At 40.3% G+C, this 21,324-nt stretch overlaps 1 protein-coding gene across 3 annotated transcripts in view; it reads right to left on the bottom strand.

Annotated features, from left to right (window-relative positions):
- Positions 1 to 21,324, bottom strand: part of RNF130 (ring finger protein 130) — a 54,955-nt gene that overhangs the window by 15,887 nt on the left and 17,744 nt on the right. For all 3 annotated transcript variants that reach the window (XM_032703392.1, XM_032703390.1, XM_032703391.1), the window contains exons 3-7: positions 15,446 to 15,696; positions 11,879 to 11,950; positions 9,948 to 10,030; positions 3,094 to 3,190; positions 1,931 to 2,126 (exon numbers count right to left, since the gene is read on the bottom strand). In XM_032703392.1, coding sequence (XP_032559283.1) covers positions 1,931 to 2,126; positions 3,094 to 3,190; positions 9,948 to 10,030; positions 11,879 to 11,950; positions 15,446 to 15,696 — 699 coding nt within the window. The remainder of the gene's footprint in view (positions 1 to 1,930; positions 2,127 to 3,093; positions 3,191 to 9,947; positions 10,031 to 11,878; positions 11,951 to 15,445; positions 15,697 to 21,324) is intronic.

Below are 21,324 nucleotides of genomic sequence, written 5' to 3'. Positions count from 1 at the left end.
GGAAGGCAAGAGGCTTCTAAGCCATGACTGGCCCCAGGAGGTGAAGCAGAAGGAGGTTAAGCCACAGAGTTACTGACGGGAGAAGGCTAGCAAAGAAGAAGTGGAGAGAGGTGCGGAAAAAAAGCATGGCACAACATTTCCTGGCTGAGCCCAAGGGTTAGTGACAAAGAAAGATTACTTAACAATGTAAAGTGAAATGTGGGATCAAGGGAAAACGCAATGAAAACTCCGTCCACCCCCCAAAGTCAGAAAGACTGTCAGGGTCAGGTTAGATTTGGTGAGATGTGGCTCTTCACATAAGCACACCCAATGTACCGTCACACGTCAGTTGTGTCTTCGCCCCCTCCCTCCCAAATAAATGTTATAGTGTTACTTAAAACCCAACAAACCCCAGGATAGTTTGCCCAACGGTAAAACATAACTACAATTTTCTATTTAATAGACAGAAATACACATGGAAAAATAACTTCCGACATTAGCGTAGACATACAGACCCATTAAAAAAATAAAACATAGTATAAAGAAGTCTATTATAAAGAATGTTCACTATTCAGAGTTCTCCCTCCTCAAAATCAATTTGGCAAACAGTAACAGTTTGGAATACAAACACTGTTGTCGAATATGGCTTTTTGGTTTAACTCTCATGCATCAAAGAATGCATGTGTGATCCATAAAACCCAAACATTTCAACAGCCCTTTCTGAAGCTTTATTGTATAAACATTGTCAGAATGAACTGTTGCTGATTATTTCTTGTTTTACCCTGGCATCCCATCTGTGCACGAGCAGCACTACAGTTGGGAACAGACGGTAAAAACACCTTCTGTAAAACCAATTAGTGAAAAGTGAAAACTACAGAGGTTTCTCACCCGTGACAAGGGAGCAGCACAGTAACAGATCTGCTCTCGTTCAACAGAGCTGAGTGCAAGGTGAACCAAAGGTCAAACACTGGATGGCAAAGTGACTTAGTGGCTTTGCAGAAAATCTAGACTTCGTGTGTGGATTTTCCCTTCTCAGATCAGGACGTTTCTAGATACAGACTACGTTTTTCATAAGATGAGATTTTTTTAAATGAGACATTTACTTTTCTACAGCATCTAAAGAAACACCCAAATGGACTGCATCAGTTACAACAGTGTCACCAAGTTCAAAATCTAGATCACAGATGCACATAAGCAAAATATAAGGAGAAAATTAGACTGTTGTACATGTGCACGGATTGTATTTTTGCAATTCAGCCAGCAAAACAACCATTCATGCATCAAGTTGAGACTGTACAGCATATGGAAAAATGATGCAATTCTACACATACTGTATTCATTATAGTGCTATTGCACATTAAAAACCCTAGGTAAAATCCAGTGAGTGGAAATTTTCCATGCTGCTCTTATGGATAAGAGCTTGCAAGCAGCGCAGGAACAGCTTTCTGATGTTATAAAACACTTGGACAATACTCAAATGTTGGTACATCAAACGCTTTTTTTAATTCACAAATTTTGTAAGAAAAAACACCTGCTAAGTGACGTCAGAGTTCCAGTAGCAACGTTCTCAGGGGAAAAAATGTCTGCAGAAATAGTAATCAGCTAAAATATTTATATTTGTGTAAATTATTGCATGTAATGTATTCCGAAAGGATAAATAATGGTTTTGGCAACCCAGACTCTTGTCCTGGTTACCAAATTCAGGAAGGTTATTTCGGTGCCATTTTAGTTCATCCAGGGTTCTTCACATGCAGATCTAAATGGATATACCATTAATAATGGAAGTGTTGGCACTGTCTTACCTAGAGTTATTGGTTTCAATAAGGAGCATATGCCTCTTGCAGAGACACCGAGGTCACCTTTGTCCCTGCGGGGCCATCCATCACCACGGCCCTGCAGCACAGAGCTACAGGAAGCCACGGAAGGGCACTGGGAGCCAGAGGGAACTTACTTGTCACTGCGATGTTGATCTCCCCCGACCTCGGTGTCAGCTCTCCGTCCTGTGGCAGCTGGGACATCCCGGAGGTGCGCAGGGGCTCCAGGCTGAGGGAGCTGTCGGTGGCGAAGTGGACGCGCCGGCTGGTCGGCTGCCCCTGGGTGAGCCTCTCCATGTCAAAGGCTACGTTGTCTGTGCATGGCACGTTTGGCTGGGGGGAAAAACCCGACTCCACGTTACCAGGGGGAACATTCTGCACTTAGCAAACCTATAAATTAAGTAGAACCACACACACACACTCTGTGGCTGTCCCTGAGGTCGCACTGGAGAGAAACACGAGTTAATAACTTCTACCTTAAAAGAGGTGGAGGAAGAAGCAGAAAAAAAGGATTAAGATCCAAGGAAGGGACTCAAACACACTTGTTTCACAGCCTGTGCCTGTCTGGTTTACCACAATGAGCCATGACAACATATTCTGAATTCTACCGTGTCCTCTTCTAAAAACCCAGGTATGTCATTAATTGCAAAAACTGATCACTCACAATGCAAGTGCAACTATTTCTTAGAAATTTGCAACTGACACAGCTAAAAATGGAGGCCTGATTATTCTCACTGGCTTGATTCAAAAGCCACTTTAGACAGTCTCTCCATATGTTCTCTCTTCCTTCTGAAAAGAGCATCACTACCATTTGAGGATTTTTTCCCCATATGGGAAAGATTAAAAAAATCCTCTTTGAAGTTTTTCACTGCTATCCCTTTATGAACTGGTCAACAAAAGCAGTCCTCAGGGATCCCAGAAGCCACTCAGCTAAGGTGTGACTTTTAATGTGCAAACAAATTTAAGACTGCCTACAGCTGACCACAAAACCAAGAGATATATAGAATAAATTTAACAAGGAAGGATTGAAAGGACTTGAGAAAAGGGAAGATTTTAGAGAAACTAGTAGAATTCCAGTAGATAAGAAATTGTTCTAAATACAAATACAACAATATATTCTCAACGAGCAACTAAGGAAAGGAAGAACAACAAATCAGCAGCGAAGAAATTAGTAAAAAACCCCAAACACTTTCTGAGTAAGGATGCTGTAACACCATTCCCTCTCTCTCCCCTACAATTATTCCTCCTGTTCTGGGTCTCAGACATGAGAGGAAGAGGAGCTCGCAATAGATCCACTTACCACAATTCCCAGTGCCTTCAAAATGTTCAGTTTACACATTGGACATGTACAGTGCTCACTGAGCCATGGATCCACACAGACTTTGTGGAACACATGCCTAGAAGAACAGAGAGGGCACATACATAGTTTGTAAACAATTCCATTGTATACAAAGAGAACTACTCCAACAAAATTTTGGATAACTGTTTTTCTAAATAAACCAGCAGAACAAATTTTAGAATTGGCAATATTCTGTGCTGATTGCAATAATTAAAAAAAAAAATCAAAACCTCTTGCTTGCTTTCACCACCCTTTACTAATGGTTCAACTAGGAAGAAGCACTTTAAAGTAAGATTTTTAAAATTACTTTTTACCCTTTTATTGTGAATATGCACATGGGTAGAAGAATTAGGGTCATACCATTTCCATCACAATTTTGTGTAAAGTCTTGTCTCAGTTTTGATGTAGAACCTGGCCATAAATTGGGTAGGAAGAACATAGATCCACCAGCAGTCAATTTTATTCACAAGTCAGTGGAACCAACTCGAACACGCTTGTGTTTGACTTTGAAAGGGCTTTTATAGTTATCACATCAAAGTAAAAAGAAGGCTTTTCCTGCAATCAGTATTTCTTGATATCAAGAAAGAAAACATGTCCATCATCATATGATAGTCATTAAAAAAAAAGGAATAATCTTTCAAAGATGGAAAGGCAAACAGGGCTTGTATTTGCAGAGCAGGGAACTGCAACAGACAACAGTGTGACTTGCCACCTACACTGCATACAAAATCTTAGTCACACACCTGAATATGAATGTAACAGTGTTGGGATTGATAGAAACCAATATATCAAGGAAGGACCACGCAGAGACCAAAACAACACATCTAAATTAAAGGAAGTAAAGGAAATGCCCTCCTAGCTTTTCAGGGGGCAAAGAACTTTTCAGAGCATATTCATGGCAGAAGTGGGTATCACTAGACATTCCTATGATCAGAGCCCAGATCTTTCATTTCCAATGGCAATGACTGCAGAGCAAGAAGCCAGTCAGAGCAGGCACACCCGAACACGACAGACTGGTGACCATGACAAAGATCAGCAATTACAAGGGCTGCTTAGTCAGCGAAGAGCTGTGCTCTGGAACCAGCAGGCGAGGGGGCAGGGGCAGAACAAGGAGTTCTTGCCACCTATTTGAGGCAGCAGTGTGGTCTGTAAGAGGTCAGGAGTGCCCCCAAGGCAGCATAAAGTTGATATACCCTCTGTCCCCTCCTTTCTCGGGTTATGCTTTGCTGCTCTGTGCCTCAGTAAGCTCGTCATGGTGTCTGGAACTTCTTTGCCACCCACCCCTTGGGATTTTAAAAGTAGAGACCAAATGAGGCATGTTACCAGATAATTCTCTTTGAAATCTCTGGAAAGAGACCTGAGAGAAAGAACCTCCTGAAACTGTCAACAAACATAGAAAAAGACAGTCTGTAATTATGTTCTGTCTATGGCTACTCAGACTAATGGAGGGACTAAAGAACATGAACATTATCAGGTTCCAGGCAGCTACAGGTGTATGTCCTATCTGTACTAAGTAAAGATGCACAGATTTTGAGTGTAAAATAGTCAACAGAAGATGGACAGGGAACAAAAGAACTTTGCTTATCTATATCTTAGACAATGCAGGAATAGAAAGTTGCAGAATATCTCAGCTAGTCCCTTGGCTGGCCTGTGTCCTCTAGCAAGATGGAAATCATAAAAACCAGGATATGTACAGTGCCTTCTGTTCAAGTAATTACCCAAAAGAGACTCACTTCTATTATTATTAAGTCTTATTGCATTCCCTTTATTACTTGCAAAACTACAGGAAACAATGTTTAGAAACCCTGGGTGACAGAAAATGGTTTGAAACCTTCTGAAACACATAGAGATGCTATTTTTCTGTGTTTGGCAAATTATGACTTTTATTTGCTTATGTTTTCTTGTAAGTCTCTGGAGTCTGTTTTTTAAAGTAGAACAGACCTGAAAATCTAATATTTTGGAAAAGAGCAGACATCAAGACTCCACAGAAGTATGAAAACAGCTTTATTATATTGTTATCAGCTGATCAGTGCTGTAGAAGCACTCAGACCAAGTGATGCAGGCAACTGATAGGAATGCCAACATGCATCCATTAAATATTATGAGTTATTTTAAAAAGTCATTAGCAGTTTGGTATATATATATACACACACAGAGCTCAATTGTTTTTGTGACCTCCTAATTTTTGGCTTTTAGTCCCTAAATCTTCAAGGATGTTTATTAATGTGTTTCAAAGAAGTGCAGTTCTCCATAGGTTATTGATTTAGATGAACACAGCTCTGCCTACTACTTACAGTTTCTCTACTCTTTAAAAAGTCTGCTGATAGCATCACTGAGGCTCAGGCTTTGTCTGGATTTCTCTGCTTGCAAGAGTTAAAAAGCAGTTATACAGAAATGAAGACAGTAAACAAGAATTATCTTAAAAACTCAGTCTGACAAAGTAAGCCCTTGCAATTTCTGTTATCTTAAACCTCTGCCTTCCTATTTCTGTCATTTGTTTCCCAAGACCATAAATCTGAGGAGTTCCTAGCGAGTTGCTCTTGGTCACAGCAGCTGATGATGTTCCCTCAGGAGTTACACACTGGGGAGTGAAGTGTGACACAGCTTCTGCTGCTTCTCCAGCCCCAGGGCTGAAGGGAGCTCAGCCAGCAGCCAGGCTGGGAGCACTGACTGAGTCTCCCACACAGGCAGGATTCCAGACAGGTGACCTGCAGGTATTTTTCCACTCTGTCAGCACACCCAATCCAACTGCCCTCCAGCTTGTAATGAACACTGTAACGCCGACTCTTGTACATCACGGCTCCTTTGCAGCACTTCCCAGGGAAAAAGTGAGCTGGGAAAGCTCTTTTGGTGGTGTAATGGCTCCAAATTCGCATGTCACATCAGGACAAGGGTCTGAATGACTGCTGTTTCCCAAGAGCTCACCACAATTCCCTGCTCTCAGTGCAGTATCCCACCAAAGGGACCTTTGCTGCTGCAAAGTGGCATCTTTGGCTACTACTGCCCTCATCCTAGGGGTCCGAACTTCACAGCAGGGAGCACAGAGCTCCAGGACAGGAACACAGCTGAGGAGGGTTGTCTGGCCTGCTGCAGATGGAAGGAAGGTGCCAGGTGTACCCCCAGGCAGGCAATGCCAGGGTAGAGCTGCCTCCATGCTTCCCACAAATACAGAGTATTGCTGGAGGAAGAGAGAGACTGTCCTTGCAAGCAGGTAGCAGAGAAAGTGGGGATTGTGCAGAGGCATTGCAGAAAGCAGAAAGGATGCCATCAAGATACTGTGTTAATTTGGTCTCAAAAAGAAAAAGGTAGCTATTTGCAGCAGCACAGAATCAAACACATGAAAATCTAAAAATCTGGCTTAGTCACTTTTGTCACTTTCCTCCTTGCCAAGTACAGGAATTAAGAATTTGGCTCAAAACCCATTTATTTTAACATATTCACTACTCCTTTAATTGCTGTCCTACCTTGTCAACTCCTTCCTTCCCAGGCCATCTTTCTGCCCTTTCCAATGTCACACTCTGCTTTTCTCTAACCTGTCACTTTGCTCTCCCCTTCCCTTATCTCTCACTAGTCCTTCACACTACCCCTTCCTGATCACTTTTCACCTGGTGCCTGCTCAGCCCCTGTGTGATGGTAGAACAAAATTATCTGAACAAAGAAAGCTGTCCATGAGGTTTGTATTTTGCTATGTCTGACATTTGCTTCCTCTACTTATTTTTAACTTACACAATGACATTCACAAAAGACACATTCCTCAAGCTTGTAAGCCTAAAACAGATGGCTGCCTTGTCCCTCTGTGCACTAAAACTGTAGGAATGTCCATAGGCTGCTGGCATTGAACAATTACTCTCTCTGAAGCAAAAAAATGAACTGCAAACAGTGCAGTTAAATTTCTACACTTTTCACTTTACTTTTAAATCGGTCACAATTTCCCACATTCCACAAAACTTTACATCCCAAATATGGTGTTTCACTACAGAATTTCAGGTGCAACTTGCTCAGCTGCTGGCAGATTTTGCCTGCTGTGTCTGCCCAGACCAGACTCTACTGAGGAACAGTGACAGACCACACCTAACTACAGAGAACAATTGTGGCACCAAAGGGAAAGGCTACTTTTTAAATTGATGAAAGCAGGAAGGATGTCACATGTCAGTGATTCCTACTGTCTAACGATTATAGCTTCCTCAACAGGCACAGTATGAAAAAAGTCCAGCCTTTCATTTCTTCCTCTTGGTTGAGTCATTTTCTCCATGGTTTTCTTGCAATTTATCTTCTCATCTGGCTTAAGAGACTCTCTCGTAGTTTTCTTTCATTGCCTGTCTGCTGGTTTGTTTTATTTCTAAACTAACACTGCATGTTGCAATAAATTGGAGGGTGAAGTATGAGGGAGGAGAAAGGGATTAAACCTCCAAAACAAGATTCTGGGAGAAGTGTCTCAGGTGCTGAAGACTGAAAAAAAACTTACACGGAATCTGAAATTTATGGGGCTCATCTCTGCACGTACTAGTTGGCTTTTCATCTACAAATAGAAAAATGTCTTGTGGAAAGCATCCATCTCACTGTTTGTGCCTAGCCTAGATGGCTTTGCATTCAACTTAAAGCTGAGCTGCAGCACATGAAAAGTGAGATTTAAAAAAGGAGTAGAAAGTGAACATAAAAGTTGTCATACAGCCTTTGGCAGGAATGTAACCTGAGCCTTCACTGACCTCACGTTCTTGTGAAAAGCAGAACAGAAAGGGATCTACACAAGAGCCTTGATCTCTCTTTTACATGGGAGGCTGCACTGGGGCAGGTTGTGCTGAGGTGGCAGCCAGGTGCGCCTTCATCCAGCTCCCTGAAGCAGCTGTAACCACCCCTGAGGGCAGGGAGCTTCCTGCCTGCAGGACTGCAGCTCCCCGAGGGTGTCTGAAAGAAAAGGACTTCTCCTATTTTTTTTTAATTGAAAAAAACCCCACAAAACCAATGATCTCCTTATTTAAATGGTCTGTATCTTATCTCTGGACACCAGCAACACACCCCTCGGACAAGGGCAGTTGTTTAACTAAGGAAGTTGGCTTTTAATCCCAACTCTGCCTTGTGCTCAGTGGGAGAAGATGATTTTTCTACCAGGGGAAGACTCATTCTCTCTTCAGTGGAAAGGACCTACCCCTGCCCTCTGTTCAGCACCAAGAGAAAGGTACAGAGGAGTGGGACTTGAGAACTTTCGTTCCACATCACTGAACCTCACAGCACTACCCTGAACTACACAAGTGAAGCTTTCTTAGGAGGTAGTTTAATCACACAATCATCTTAGTAGTCCAAAGCTGGTGTGCAGTTTCCAGAAGTTCCTCCCCTGATTTCTAAATAACCTTCTGCATAACATCAAAGACCAGGGCTTAATTCACACATACAAGCTTCACTTGAGATTACAATAAATGATGTAACTCTCTGGAATTACTTAATACTTGGGAGTACATTTGTTAGGGCAAGAGCACATCATCTTGAGTAAAAATGACTGAATTGTAAAAATGAAATGCCAACACATCCACATAACCAAAAGCTCCCAAATCTTTACAATCTAAGACCAAGCTCTTCTATTCCCAAATATTTTCATGAGAGTTTCTAAACAATCATTTGTAGGGTATATTAACAAAACAACACTGAAAATCCAATCCAGGTCATTGTTTCCCACCATCCAAGAGGTAAAGAACATAGAGAAAAGCAAACTGAAAACTGAATTAGACTTTTGGCTTCAGAAGTAGAACACACAAATATTTTGATCAGTAAGATATAAAATAATACTGATTTCTTTTCATGATGACAGAAATACATGAAGCATTGGAAGATAAATATTCCAGCTATTCAGAACAGCCTGCAGGAGGATTTAGAAGACAAATAATGAGCTCTTATGTGCTGCTGCCTGACTGAAGATCGACTCCAACACATGACTTTGTTGGTTCTAGACTATCATGCAGAACCATTTACATACCAAGCACAGGCCAAATTACTGGATCTTGCTGCATATATACAACATAACTTACACGTGGCTTTCGTGCCTGGAGATAAGGAGAAAGCTTTGCATTTCAGAATACAAGGGAAAGATGTCCTTGGTAATGCTTAAGGTTACCAGAATGTACTGGTTCAACAAAATCAATCACCAGGTGGAAAAGTATTTCAAAGCATCTCTCAAAGAGCAAATATCCCAAAACAACTCAAAAATGGAAAACCTGTAAAAACCTGAAAACCTGTAAAAACCTGTCAAGAGAATGTCATAAAAGGAGGAGGATGTTGTGATATTTTAAGAACTAATGCAGAATAATCAACAAGTACAAATCTTCAGGCACAAGCCAAGATCACACTGCACTGGAGAGACCAAAGCGATGACAGCACTGTGGTTGACTGATGACAGAGGAGGTATGAGGGTTGCAAAGGCTGCATTCCCATTCCCTACAGTTTGAGAACCCAGCAGCCAATGTTGCACATCTACTGTGCAAAATGCTGCAGCTGTACCTCGGCCATTATACTGAAGTTTTTTGAGTCTGCCCACCACTTGGTCCTTAAACCTGCACCCCCACCTCGCTGCAACATCAACAGTTCCACTGTCAATATGCCCAAATTGCCCATCTTCAATATCAATCTGTTTAATGTCCACAGTCATAACAGTGCCAGCACCCACCTTCACACCTTCTGGCATCACAGTCTAAAGCAAAGTGTTATTAGGAGTGGAAACATCCAACAAATGCGTTTGTAAATTACAATGCACCCATTACATGAAATGAAGCAAAGGAGCACCAAGAGAGAACAGTTTCCAAACAAAGCAACTTTGACTATCTTACTTGCATGGCAAAATGCGAACAACATCGTTCTGCTTGTAACTCTCAATGCAGACAGCACAATGATCAAAGTCTGGGTCTGTTTCCTAAAATGAATAGAATGAAAATTCAAGTCAAGAGTTGAGCCTATGACAAATGTCAAAGTAGTTGTGACTGGTAAATGAACTGCATTGTGCCAAGTGGCTGTTACTAAGATACAAAACCAATGACTGGGTTGTTATATTCCAACATGACTTGAGCAAGAAAAGCATCTCATTTATAGAAAACTCTCCCCTCATATGGAGCTGGTAAATGATCATTTGAAACATTAGCTAAGGCCTAAGATGATTCTAATGTTCAGTGACATCAACATATAGCGGCGATTTTCCTAGATTTCCTTTTTTACTTCCAACTTGGAGCTAAAACTTCTATTTTATTAAGGGTTTTTTGTTTGTTTGTTTTGGCAGGATAAAAATCCTGTGATACACTTTTATAGCCAGAGCTAGCACGTTTTACTTATTGCAGAGTAGTCCCACATTTGTGTCTACAGCTTACTTGCAGAATTATCATCATTCTTGTCCAGACATGAATATGAGGATCACTTACTGACTGGCTCCTTTCCTTTTTTTTCCCCAGAATTTATGACTTTTAAAAAAATTATATTTTTAAATACGAGAATTTAAAATTTCAACTGAAAAGGGGTGACTTCATTTGGATGGAGTTATGGCATCAGCAATACATATTTTAAATCTTTGGGCCTGTGACACAAAACAGGCTGTGCCTTCTCTTAGCTCAACTTCATTATACTTTTCAGTGCCAACAAGGTACAAGCAAGACACCAAGTCAGGGACCACAGCAAGACCAAGGCACTGCTGGTCAGCACCAGTCAGGGATGCACACAGAAAATCCCAATGGCTGCTTTGGGAAAGGACAGGTTTTTCCTACTCTGTTCACCTGCATGTGCTGTCTGCACTGCAACCTACATATCACTTGCCACTTTTGAATTTATGTCAAGACAATAGCATCTTTTAACCAAGAAAAGTTCTCCTTATATGTTTTTCCATACCCACAGAAAAGATTTAGTGCAATGGGCTGTCTTGAAATAAAACTATATAGGGAGGGAGGAAGAACAGAAAGACACTTTTTCTGCCTTCTCTCTGGAAGCAAATTTTCCTATCACTTCCTAATCTTCCACTGCTGAGAGTGTTGATAAGAAAGATAAAAAAGAATCACAGTAAAAAAGCCCAAGGAAATAATATTTTAAAAATCAAATCAAAACCTCCCATGCAGCCTCCAACAAATATATGAGAGTTTTGTTTCTTTCAAAATCAAAGATCAAAAATTAAGCAAGATTAAGTGACTATTTTTTCCTTTCAGAATCAAAGACAAGGCAGTACTGCTCATAAAAATGGGAAACGTTTAGGACTTAAGACATACATTTTAGTTTGTATACGGGCAAGAAATATTCTTGGAGTAACATTTACTATCTTTCATGAAATACCTGTTTATGCTTCCCTCAGCTTACTGGTTATTTGTATTTTACATAAGAGATTCTCTTCTATTATCTGTCTTGTAAATTTATTTTTACTTTATACAACTTACATATGGAATAACTCTAAGCCTACAGAATTCCACACAAACAATGCTAACCCCATGTACTCATGCCAGCACCCCACCCCCTCCAGCCAGCACGCAAAACCACCCTCAGTCACAGCTGCCAGATGGAGTGTAAGGAGTATTTAAGCACGAAAATCTTATTTGAAATGCACAGACTTGCAGCATACATTGAACATACACTAAGTTATACAAAATACTGTGCCACAGGACAAAGTCAGCCTCTGACAAGGAAGGCAAGGTCATAAATCAGAAGCAGAAAGAAAAAAACTGAGATTGTTTCCCCAGCAAGAATGAAACATGATGCTAAAGTTTATTGTGTTGAAATCTTATTATTATACCTTATCACCTTTCTTTACTGTCCTGGTTGTCAATTTACCAATGGCTTTCTTGGCAGCATCTCCAAGACGACGCTAATAAAGTGACAAAGAAGAGAACACAAATTAACCCTGTTAAACAAGCTTCATTAGTGTCCTTTATAATGACTTATTTGGGCTCAGTAATACCATTGCAATACACACTGCGGTAGCAGGCCAGCACATAAGACAAAATGCACACACAGCAAAGCACAGAGATTTGTCAAGAAGGAAAAAAAAAAAAATCAGCAGTTGAATCCCCAAAGGCACTTCCATGGGCACAAACCTCATGGGTTGTACAGAAGTCCACAGAAGTGACCCAACATTTGTGTGCAAAACTAATCAAATCTGGGTTGCAGGATAAAAAGCTGAAGGAACGTGCCCTCCTGATGATTTCCATTATATTCTGCTGATATTGGGGTTTTATTCAGTGTGCTGTAATATACTGTTTGTTCTCTTAAGCTTGAATTATTTTTATATTTCCCCACCGAGCAGGCTGATTTTATTCTGAGATGCAAGAGATCCTCTCAGTGTAACCTAGTTTTGCTCTCGCTATTACCCAAAACCACCAGGATCTCATAAAAGAAAAAAATATGGGTCATGAAATCTAAATAAGCCAGTACAGACTTAAATAAAGCTGAAATTAATACTGGTTTGAAGATAACCTCAATCTGAATGCAGGGGCCAGGCTATTTTTTTGCTGTTTATGCTGCTTTATGACCACAGCTGTTGGATGGAAGGAGCCATTTCTGCAATTCAAGTGCTGATTCCTACTGTGATGCCCAGTTCCCAGCCAACAGAGAACTGTTTGCCAGCTGGTCCCTGGGATCCCAGAGATGTGGCACCGAGAGGAACAAAGATCCTGTCTCCTCCCTTCAGGAACATGAGACATCAGACTTGGTTTACACTGACTGGAAAAAGGGAAGTTCATGTACTTCCTCCTTCCCCTCCATCCTGTATTCTGCATTTGAAAGGGCTGCTTCTGAGAATTCAAACTGCAGCACCTATCAAAACCCCCCATGCAGCCTCCAACAAATGTGTGGGGGTTTTGTGCCCACCCTCTATAAAGTTGAAACCCAAATCCTTCACAAGGTGTACCCCTGCATTACACATTTTCCTGCATACAAACTGAAAGTTGCTTTTACTTGAGAAACACAGCCTCAGAAGTCTACCACAACCAACTGTACCACTTATTCTAGCATTGCATAAGTGCTTTTTTTTTTCCTTGTGGTTTTCACAGAACAGCAGCTCTTATTTTAAATTTTTTAGAGCACGGTTTTGAAAAAAATCAGATACTCCCAGCTGCTGAATTATATCCAAAGAGGAAATGCAGCACCAGAATCAGAGCTGGGCTGGGGAAATTATATGCCTCCTAAAGTCAGGAATCTCACTCTGACTTCAATATGTGAGAAATTGGTCAATTTAAGCAAATCTAAATTATATGCCCTGGAACAAGCATATTGGCCTGAGTACTTAATGACACAGAACACACTGGCACATTGCTGGAGCTGATAACCACTGCATAACCAAAAGTGTGATTACTAAGAGAGGAATGAGGCTGAAAAGGTATTTAACTTAAATGCTCAACACTACCAACTAAGTAATTGTGGGTAGTATTTACATTTCGTTCTACTCCATGTGATTGTATATGCACTACAAGAAATCTTAAAGAGATTATTTTCCTATAGGAAGCATAATATTCCAGCAGAATTCTTCCAGCATATTCAAGTTCCCTTACGTAAATAAATTTGCTAAATAATAACTTCCATCTCTTCCATTTAAGAGGTGCAATCTCTTCCATTTTCTAATTTTAACAAATACTGTTTTATGCTAACACTGGAAATGCTCAGGATTTGCTGTTTTGCTAAAGTCAGGGCACAGGCACTCAGCATATGCTCGCCTTTGAAACCCAGAACTGTCTGGGTGGAAAAGGCCACTACCACATGCAACAGAGTTTCACACCTCCGGAGGAAGTGTGCAACAGTAACGATGGGAAACACCGGTATCTACCCGTGCTATCTACAAAACACAGCGTGTTTTTGATGGCTTTGATTGAAAAAAAATAAAAATGCATGCCTTGACATAACTTAAAAACAAGATCATAGCCTAAACCAAGTTATTTCATCACTAACAGTACAGCCTTTGTGAAAGCTCTCAAAGCTCTTTAAAACTAAGCTGTAGCTGTCGCCACCTTCTTATTAAAGTTTAATAAGTTCAGCTTTTTAAACCACATCAAATTTTCATCAAGTTTCTCCTGACCTTTGTAAAAATCTAAAGAAAGAAAAAAGGTCATAAGAGCTCTTTCCCCATGGAGCAACTGTTTTGAAACGTGGACATTTGGAAGAAGCCTAGAGCCATGTAGGGGATAGAGAAGGCACAATTTAGTATTCCACAGACATTCATTAAGTTACAGTTATATTTAAACTTTCACCATCCCAAGGGACCACACTAAATACCGGCTACAGTGTGGTCATTTAAGAATGACATCCTTAGGAAAATCTACAGGATGCCCATGGGACCTGCAGCATCAGACACTATTTATAGTAACTGAAAAGGAAATCCTGTGCCACAACCGAGGCTTTGTTAAGTTTGCATTTGTTTCGGGTCTGACAGAACACCAGCCTCACAGTGAGGTGCTGTGTATGAGCCATAATTTGGGGGAAAGGGGGAACAGTGGCTAGAGATCAGCAGCTTCCTAAGTCAGCCTTGACAGAGAGATACAGCAAAGAGAGCACAGTGGATTTCTCAAGGTTTATGGACCCTCCTCCATAAAAGCCAAGACAGACTATGGAGGCAGTGGGTCATTAAGTCCACACTAGTAAAACATTTACTTCTGAAGTTTAAGCTGTATTTGAGTTGACAACTTGATTTAGTCAAGATCTCTGAGTATGGTCGTACATAACTCAGTTCTTAAATTAAGAGCTGAAAAAGAATATAAGAAAGGCATATTGGACAAAATTTTCGTTAAAATATATGAATAGGAAAATTAGGCACTCCATACCAAGTGTGATCTTAAGTAAACTTGAAAGTTAACACATCACTAAGCAGCTCTACACCTTAGCTTTCTTACCCTAACATTCATGACAGACTATAGCTTGAAATATTTTTATACAACTTTTGAATTCCCTTAACTGTTACTGAAGGTACCCTTAAGAACATAGACAGAACTCATAACATTAGCTCTGTGTTCCCCTACACTACACAACTTCATTCACAATTTAACTTTCCTCCCCATTCCCAACATACATACAGTATGTATTACTCAGCCAGCACAGAATCTATGTTACTCATGGACTTATACTCACCAAACCCCAAATATTTTGTTTCAGTTCTATTCTTTCCTGTCATGTAAGATGATCTTATACTGGTGCTTCTCAGGATGAAAACACTGCTATATAAAAATCCTTGTCTGGCAAAATGCTCTGCCTTGGAACAAAGAGGCTCTGAACACTAGTTTGATGGGACATTCCTTAGAAACTATTTGTTCCCCATTGACTATTATATACAGAAATATCCCCTCCAAACTTAGGGAAAAAAAAGGAGACCCCTTACCTGATTTCTGTCACGTGCACTTGTGTACCTGATCTTCTGGATGAAGTAAAATATTAACCATGCAGAAGAAATTATCATCAAAACAATGAATGATATTGACACAAAGACTAGAGAGCCCCGACTGAAGTTTTTCGGAGGAACACGGGACCCCACTGCTATTCCCATCAGGACAGAGATATTCTTTTCCAAGTAATTCAGGATCTCCTTAACCTTGGATTCTGTAATCATCACAGCAACAATGTCTCCAGTTCCTATAAAAAAGGGAAAAATATTTAATTTACATTTAAAATTAACCTGGCATGCTACTCAAAAGATTTTCCAAATGCGAAGCCACTTGACAACTCAAGAGATTTTAATCTAAGCCATCCACAGCATATGGAACGTGCTACTGGCCACTCAAACTCCTGGCTTGTCCTTCAAGCCCAGATTTTCAGATCAGGGCATTAACATGCAAACTGTCTGCAGCTCCACACACAGTAACAGATCTCTGCTGGTTACACAGTACTTCCCACATTGTAATTACTGTGTGCAGTCTGAACCAGCTTTCAAGAGTACATTTGTTCCATATTTGAAGCCATGGATACCTAAACAGGCAACTCTCAGAAAAAACATTTCGAAGATGAGTGAGAGTATGAGAATATTGCTACCCAGTGCTGAGGATGTTGCTGTGGGGAGTTATGCAAGTTCCCCTCTGTGCTTATGTGGTCGCAAAATAAAAAAGAAATGGAAAAACTTGGCAGAAATGTGAGTGCTGATTTTATCTCCATACAAAGACACGCTTGATAAGATCGCAAAGAGGCTGTCAGCTCCATCAGCTCCATTTTGAATGTGGAGCCCATCTGTTTTCATAGTGTCTTGCCTCTAGACTACTTCCTGCCCCAAAGGGAAAATTATTGGTACAAGGATAATAAGAGAACCACAAGATTTGCTGAAAAAGAACAAAATCACCTGTAGACCAGAGAGAGCTCCTATATTTTAAAGCAATTTAAAAAAAAAAAAGAGAATCTTGAACTCAGGATAATTCTGATCTAAGTTCAAAGAAAGATAAGTTTCAGAAAAACCAAAGCAGAAAGAAAAAACCCTTACAAGTGTCTTTCTTATTCATCCAGATTTATTTGCTTCCTATACTAAAAACCCTTTCAAGACCTATTTTCAAAATGCTTGCGAAGTCTGCTCATCTGCTTGCTCCATCTGTTTGCTCCAATTCACATTCTCTCAGAGAGGAGCTGTATAAGGCGACTTCAGAACCAAGATTCTGGATTTAGAGTGGATTTAAGTTATAGAGGACCTACTGTGACAGTAGAGAACATGAGGTCCTATTTTAACACAAGGCATTTGTTCAAAGTCTTTTAATCAAAAACTAATTTTTAAGAAGCTACTGTATCCACAAAATGAGCCAAAAGAGCAGCATTTTTGAAACCCAGGGCACAATAACTCAGCTACATAATTTTCCAAAGTTGGGACTTAATAGAGTTGTGAAACAGTGTCAAATGTTATCTCATTACTCTTTCCATTCACCATGCCAAATAGTAACTTTTACAGTCACTATCATCAGTTTTCAGAGTAAGTTCACTGATATTGATGTTGTGGATTGTGCTGACACAACTACTCAAAAGAATCAAAGCTGATAATATCAAAAATTAGGATTTGCACAAAAATTGAAGACATTCCACAGCCCTCAAATTGTTTTCCTCAAGAAATTTCAAAATTGAAATGAAGACGACATTCAGGCCTTGTCCTACTACATGGGTCTAAGTAGGAAAAGAAAGTTCAGTGTTTCCTTCTGAATATTTTTAAAACAAGTGTCACAGTCACTCAAAAGCTTTGAATAGCAACCAAAACCCAACACAATTTATGGATACAATGTATTTAATCTCTAGCACAGCACAGATTCACAAAAGATCAACTTCAGTCCAGCTCTCCACAGACACTTCAGTACCAAGTCTGGTTTCATCCAAAGTAACAAAGATATTTAATAGGCAGCAAAGCTCAGAGTAAAAATCCACCACTTGCTTTATTTTCATGGAAATTTACTCAGATTCCCATTTGTCCAGTTGGGAAGACAGTCCCTGCCCAGACTTGTAGCGTATTTTTACAGGAAAAGAGACAACTTTCCTGCAAGATTCTGTATGTACATACTGCATGTTGTGCTCCTGCAACTTCAAATCCCTGCAGCTCTGACAGTGCAGGATCAACCAAGAGCAGGTAATTTATACTGCTCGATATTTTCCCCAGACTTCACTTCTGTTCTTCATATCTAGTTCAGACACTGAGGAAAAGCAGGGAAGGCTGTGGGGGGGACTGTTCTGCTACGCTTCCCCAGCAGGAATTTATTTGCACCAGGGAATTATGTTAGTATCAAAATATCAGGCAGAAGCGCTCAATGTAATAATATTCTAACATGATTTATAGTTATCTGCAGAGCAAAGATGACTAAGATCTTCTGATACTAGTCCAGTTCTATCTGAATCCAAAGCTGAAACCTCTACCTATTCCCTGCTGCCCAGGGAATGTGACAAAGCTGACAATCTGTCACGCGTTTTATATAAAGCCCAGCACAATGGGAACCTCTGGCATCACTGCAAAGTGATTTGCATTCCAAATGACTCAACTGGGAACAGCCAAAGTGCTACTGCTGCTTCTGACCTCGCAAAAGCCAAGGAGAACTGCAGAAAAGAAAAATAAATTGTGCCTGTTTAACATACTGAAGCTCAGTGGAAACTGGGACTTGGTTCATCCGTATTTTTGTCAGGGGCATCACCCTAAATAATTTTAGCAAGAGCTCCATGTTTGAGAACAATCGGGGGCAGGAGGAGACAGTGACTCGTGTATTTTAAGCACCTTGAAACCCGGTGTTTCTGAAAGTTTAGCAGAAAAAAAATCCTCAGGTGAAGACAGAAAGACTAACTGTTTGTGAAACTTAGAATATGGTCTTACTTCATAATCTTACGAAAAGCAATATTCTCCTCAGCCAAGAACACAGTGTCCAGAGAAAAGAAGTTGGAATGCTAACTAAAGCCAATGAACTACACACTGAACCATAGATGACAAGCTAGGACAGACGGTAGGCATAAGATAAATATTGATGCCTGTAAGTATAAATCATTTAATTGCTATCATCCAAGCCCAGGCAGCTCTTTCTAGTTTGCAATTTTACCCTGTGCGTGTTTAATTAAGATAGTTATACAACTCTGTGTATGAAAAGGGGTGAAGTTGTGATTAATCATTAAATCTCTGTAACGATACATTGTGAGAGGAGAAGACAGAAGAACTTAAAGCTGAGAAGACACTAAAAACAAGAATATGGGAAAAACAGCACATTCAGAAGTTTCCTGTAGAGTCCCTAAGGAAACTGCATTGCTCTCTCACTAACCTGTCCATATCTCCTAGCAATTCTAAAAGAGCATGCTTAGAAAATCAGTAGAAAGTCATCTCAAAGAAAAGTTACTAGTCTCATCACAAGCAAATATTTGTGGTGGCTTTGTTGTTTGGTTTTTCTTTTTGGTGATTCTTGACTACCAACTGTTTGTCTGAAACTCAAGTTATGGACAGCTATGTCCAGGATACCAAGCTAAAGACAGGCATGGCTCAAAGAGCAGCTTCCTTCCAACTACAGTCCCTTGGAGGTCGTAGGGAACGGCAGCCTGGCAAAGTGCAACTGCCAAACAGGTGGTGGTTTTATTTTTCCTTGAGCTTGTGAACAACACAAGCAGCTGTTTGGTCAATGCTTGGGGGAGAAGGACAGGTGAGACAATTCCTCCTGGGCATATCAGCAACCTGGCACCGAACTGCTACTACTGCTGCAATGCTTCAGCCACACCTCCTTGCAAATGGGGAGGGCAAAACCTTAGATCCCACCTTGAGCATGGGAAATATCAGACCACCTGTAAGAGGCACTGAGCTATTCTGAGTTTTTGTAACAAGGTTTGGGGAGAACTGAGAACTGAGCCAGATACTCATAACAAAGGTCAGCAGCTTGCTAATGGCTGATATTTTCAGCTAAAGTCCTTGTAATTTCCTAAGTCTCTGACAGTGGCTGCTGATGCTGCAGACACAGCATGAAGCAGATAAACCACGTTCGTGTCATGCTTGCGAAAGAATATTGTTCTCTCTTTAAATAGCAAAGAACATTTAACTGTAACTGAATCCTTTCATCACTTCATTCTAAAAAACCTAAACTTACAGGACATTCTGCTGGTGGAAATTTCAGTGTTTCTTTAAAAAATGCAAACAAATTCTACATTTCCTGGTAAAGGTAAAGAATGGCACACAGTCATTTGTAGGGTGGATCCAGACATTGAAATGCCACTGCCTGTGTGACTGCAACAATGGGAATATCATCATGATAATGTAATTGGAAATAAAACTGCCCATCTTCACAAACCAGACTTCCCTATTCTTCTATTAAAATCCTATAACTCTGTGCTAAGCATTTCTGAAGGCATTATATCAGAAATAAAAAGACAGCAACACACGCTATTCAGTGCCCAGGAAAGGGATCTATCTTATTACTGTTAGCAACAGCTTTCTTGGAAAAACACTAACAGTGAAACCATTCCAAGAGAATTTGGGAGCCCACAAAATGACAACAAAAAACCCAAGAAAGCACAAATGAAGTGCTACGGTTATATATGAAATTCTGAGAGACTGATCACAAGTTCTGTGAAAACACCAGAAGACATCTGAGCTGCAAGAGAGCAGAGGTGGAAGCAAGGATTACGCCTACAAGGGAAGGGTTTAGCCACAGAGGATATAATCCATGGAATCTGTGAGGTGAAGGAAAGGGAAAAGGCACACTGAGCTGTATGCAAAGCTCTGCTGCTAGAAAAAGTGGGCTTGGGGAACAGAGCTTTAAATAAAAATTCCACAGCACTTAACAACAGTGGGGAAACCCACAAATTTATCAGGTACCTTAACATTTCAGTCTGATGAAAAATAAATGGGTTGTGAAGAGCAACTCTTACATTCTAAAACTGGCTTATGGAAAAGCAGACACCAAGAGGAAGAGCCTTGGCATACCTTCAGAGTGATTAAAACAGGTCTAGCTGCACATATTTTTATTTTGATCTAATCAGAAAGTAAACAGGAGCACATCCAAGCTGTCAACACATGAGCAATGTCAAGAGTAAAATATGTTGTTTGAGATGTCCCAAATCAAATACTTCTGAAAACAGAACAAAACCATAATATTTGACAGTTACTTAGTTCTAAACAAGGCAAGAATTTAATGCCAAGGGTATACATTAATTTTAAAATAAGACTGGATAGCGTTTTAAAACATTTGTCTTCCTGTAGCCTTCACAATATTGAAAATGTTGAATTCTTGTCTGTATGTAAACATTTACTTTAGGATGCCTATTTTATGAAGTGTCAGGCACCAAAACAGATTTTATGAGAAAAATCCATGAGAAAAATCCTAAAGGACAGCAGTATATGAAACTGTTACCCAAAAGTCAAGCTTTCACAGGATGCATCAATCAAATACAACCAGTGGAACAACTCTCCCAAAACACAGAGCAGGTATTTGCAGAAGTTACTCTTTGATTACACAAACACACATTACAAAAGTCTCTTTGCTACACAAACCTATGCAAAAGAACCTACCCTCCCTCTCCAAAAACTGAAAAAGCTTCTAAGGTTAAAGCCTGAGTTCTGTCTACTTAAGAGGACAAAGAAGCAGATATTTCCAGTCCATTGAGGAACGGGCTTCTGTGAATTGCAACCAAAATACTGTCAAGGTATGTCTGAAGAACACTCAAAACTTTTCTTTGTAGCAAAAAGAGCTTCAACAGATTTCACCCTGCCAGGCTAACAGAGGGCCCTGTCTCTGCCCTCTAAACACGATGACACACACCTCAGTGCTTTGCAAGTGTCAGACA

Source organism: Chiroxiphia lanceolata, chromosome 15 (genome assembly GCF_009829145.1).
Source record: "Chiroxiphia lanceolata isolate bChiLan1 chromosome 15, bChiLan1.pri, whole genome shotgun sequence".
Lineage (NCBI taxonomy): Eukaryota > Metazoa > Chordata > Aves > Passeriformes > Pipridae > Chiroxiphia > Chiroxiphia lanceolata.
The sequence above is the reverse complement of the archived record's forward strand: the minus strand, read 5'-3'. Positions and strand labels throughout refer to the sequence as shown.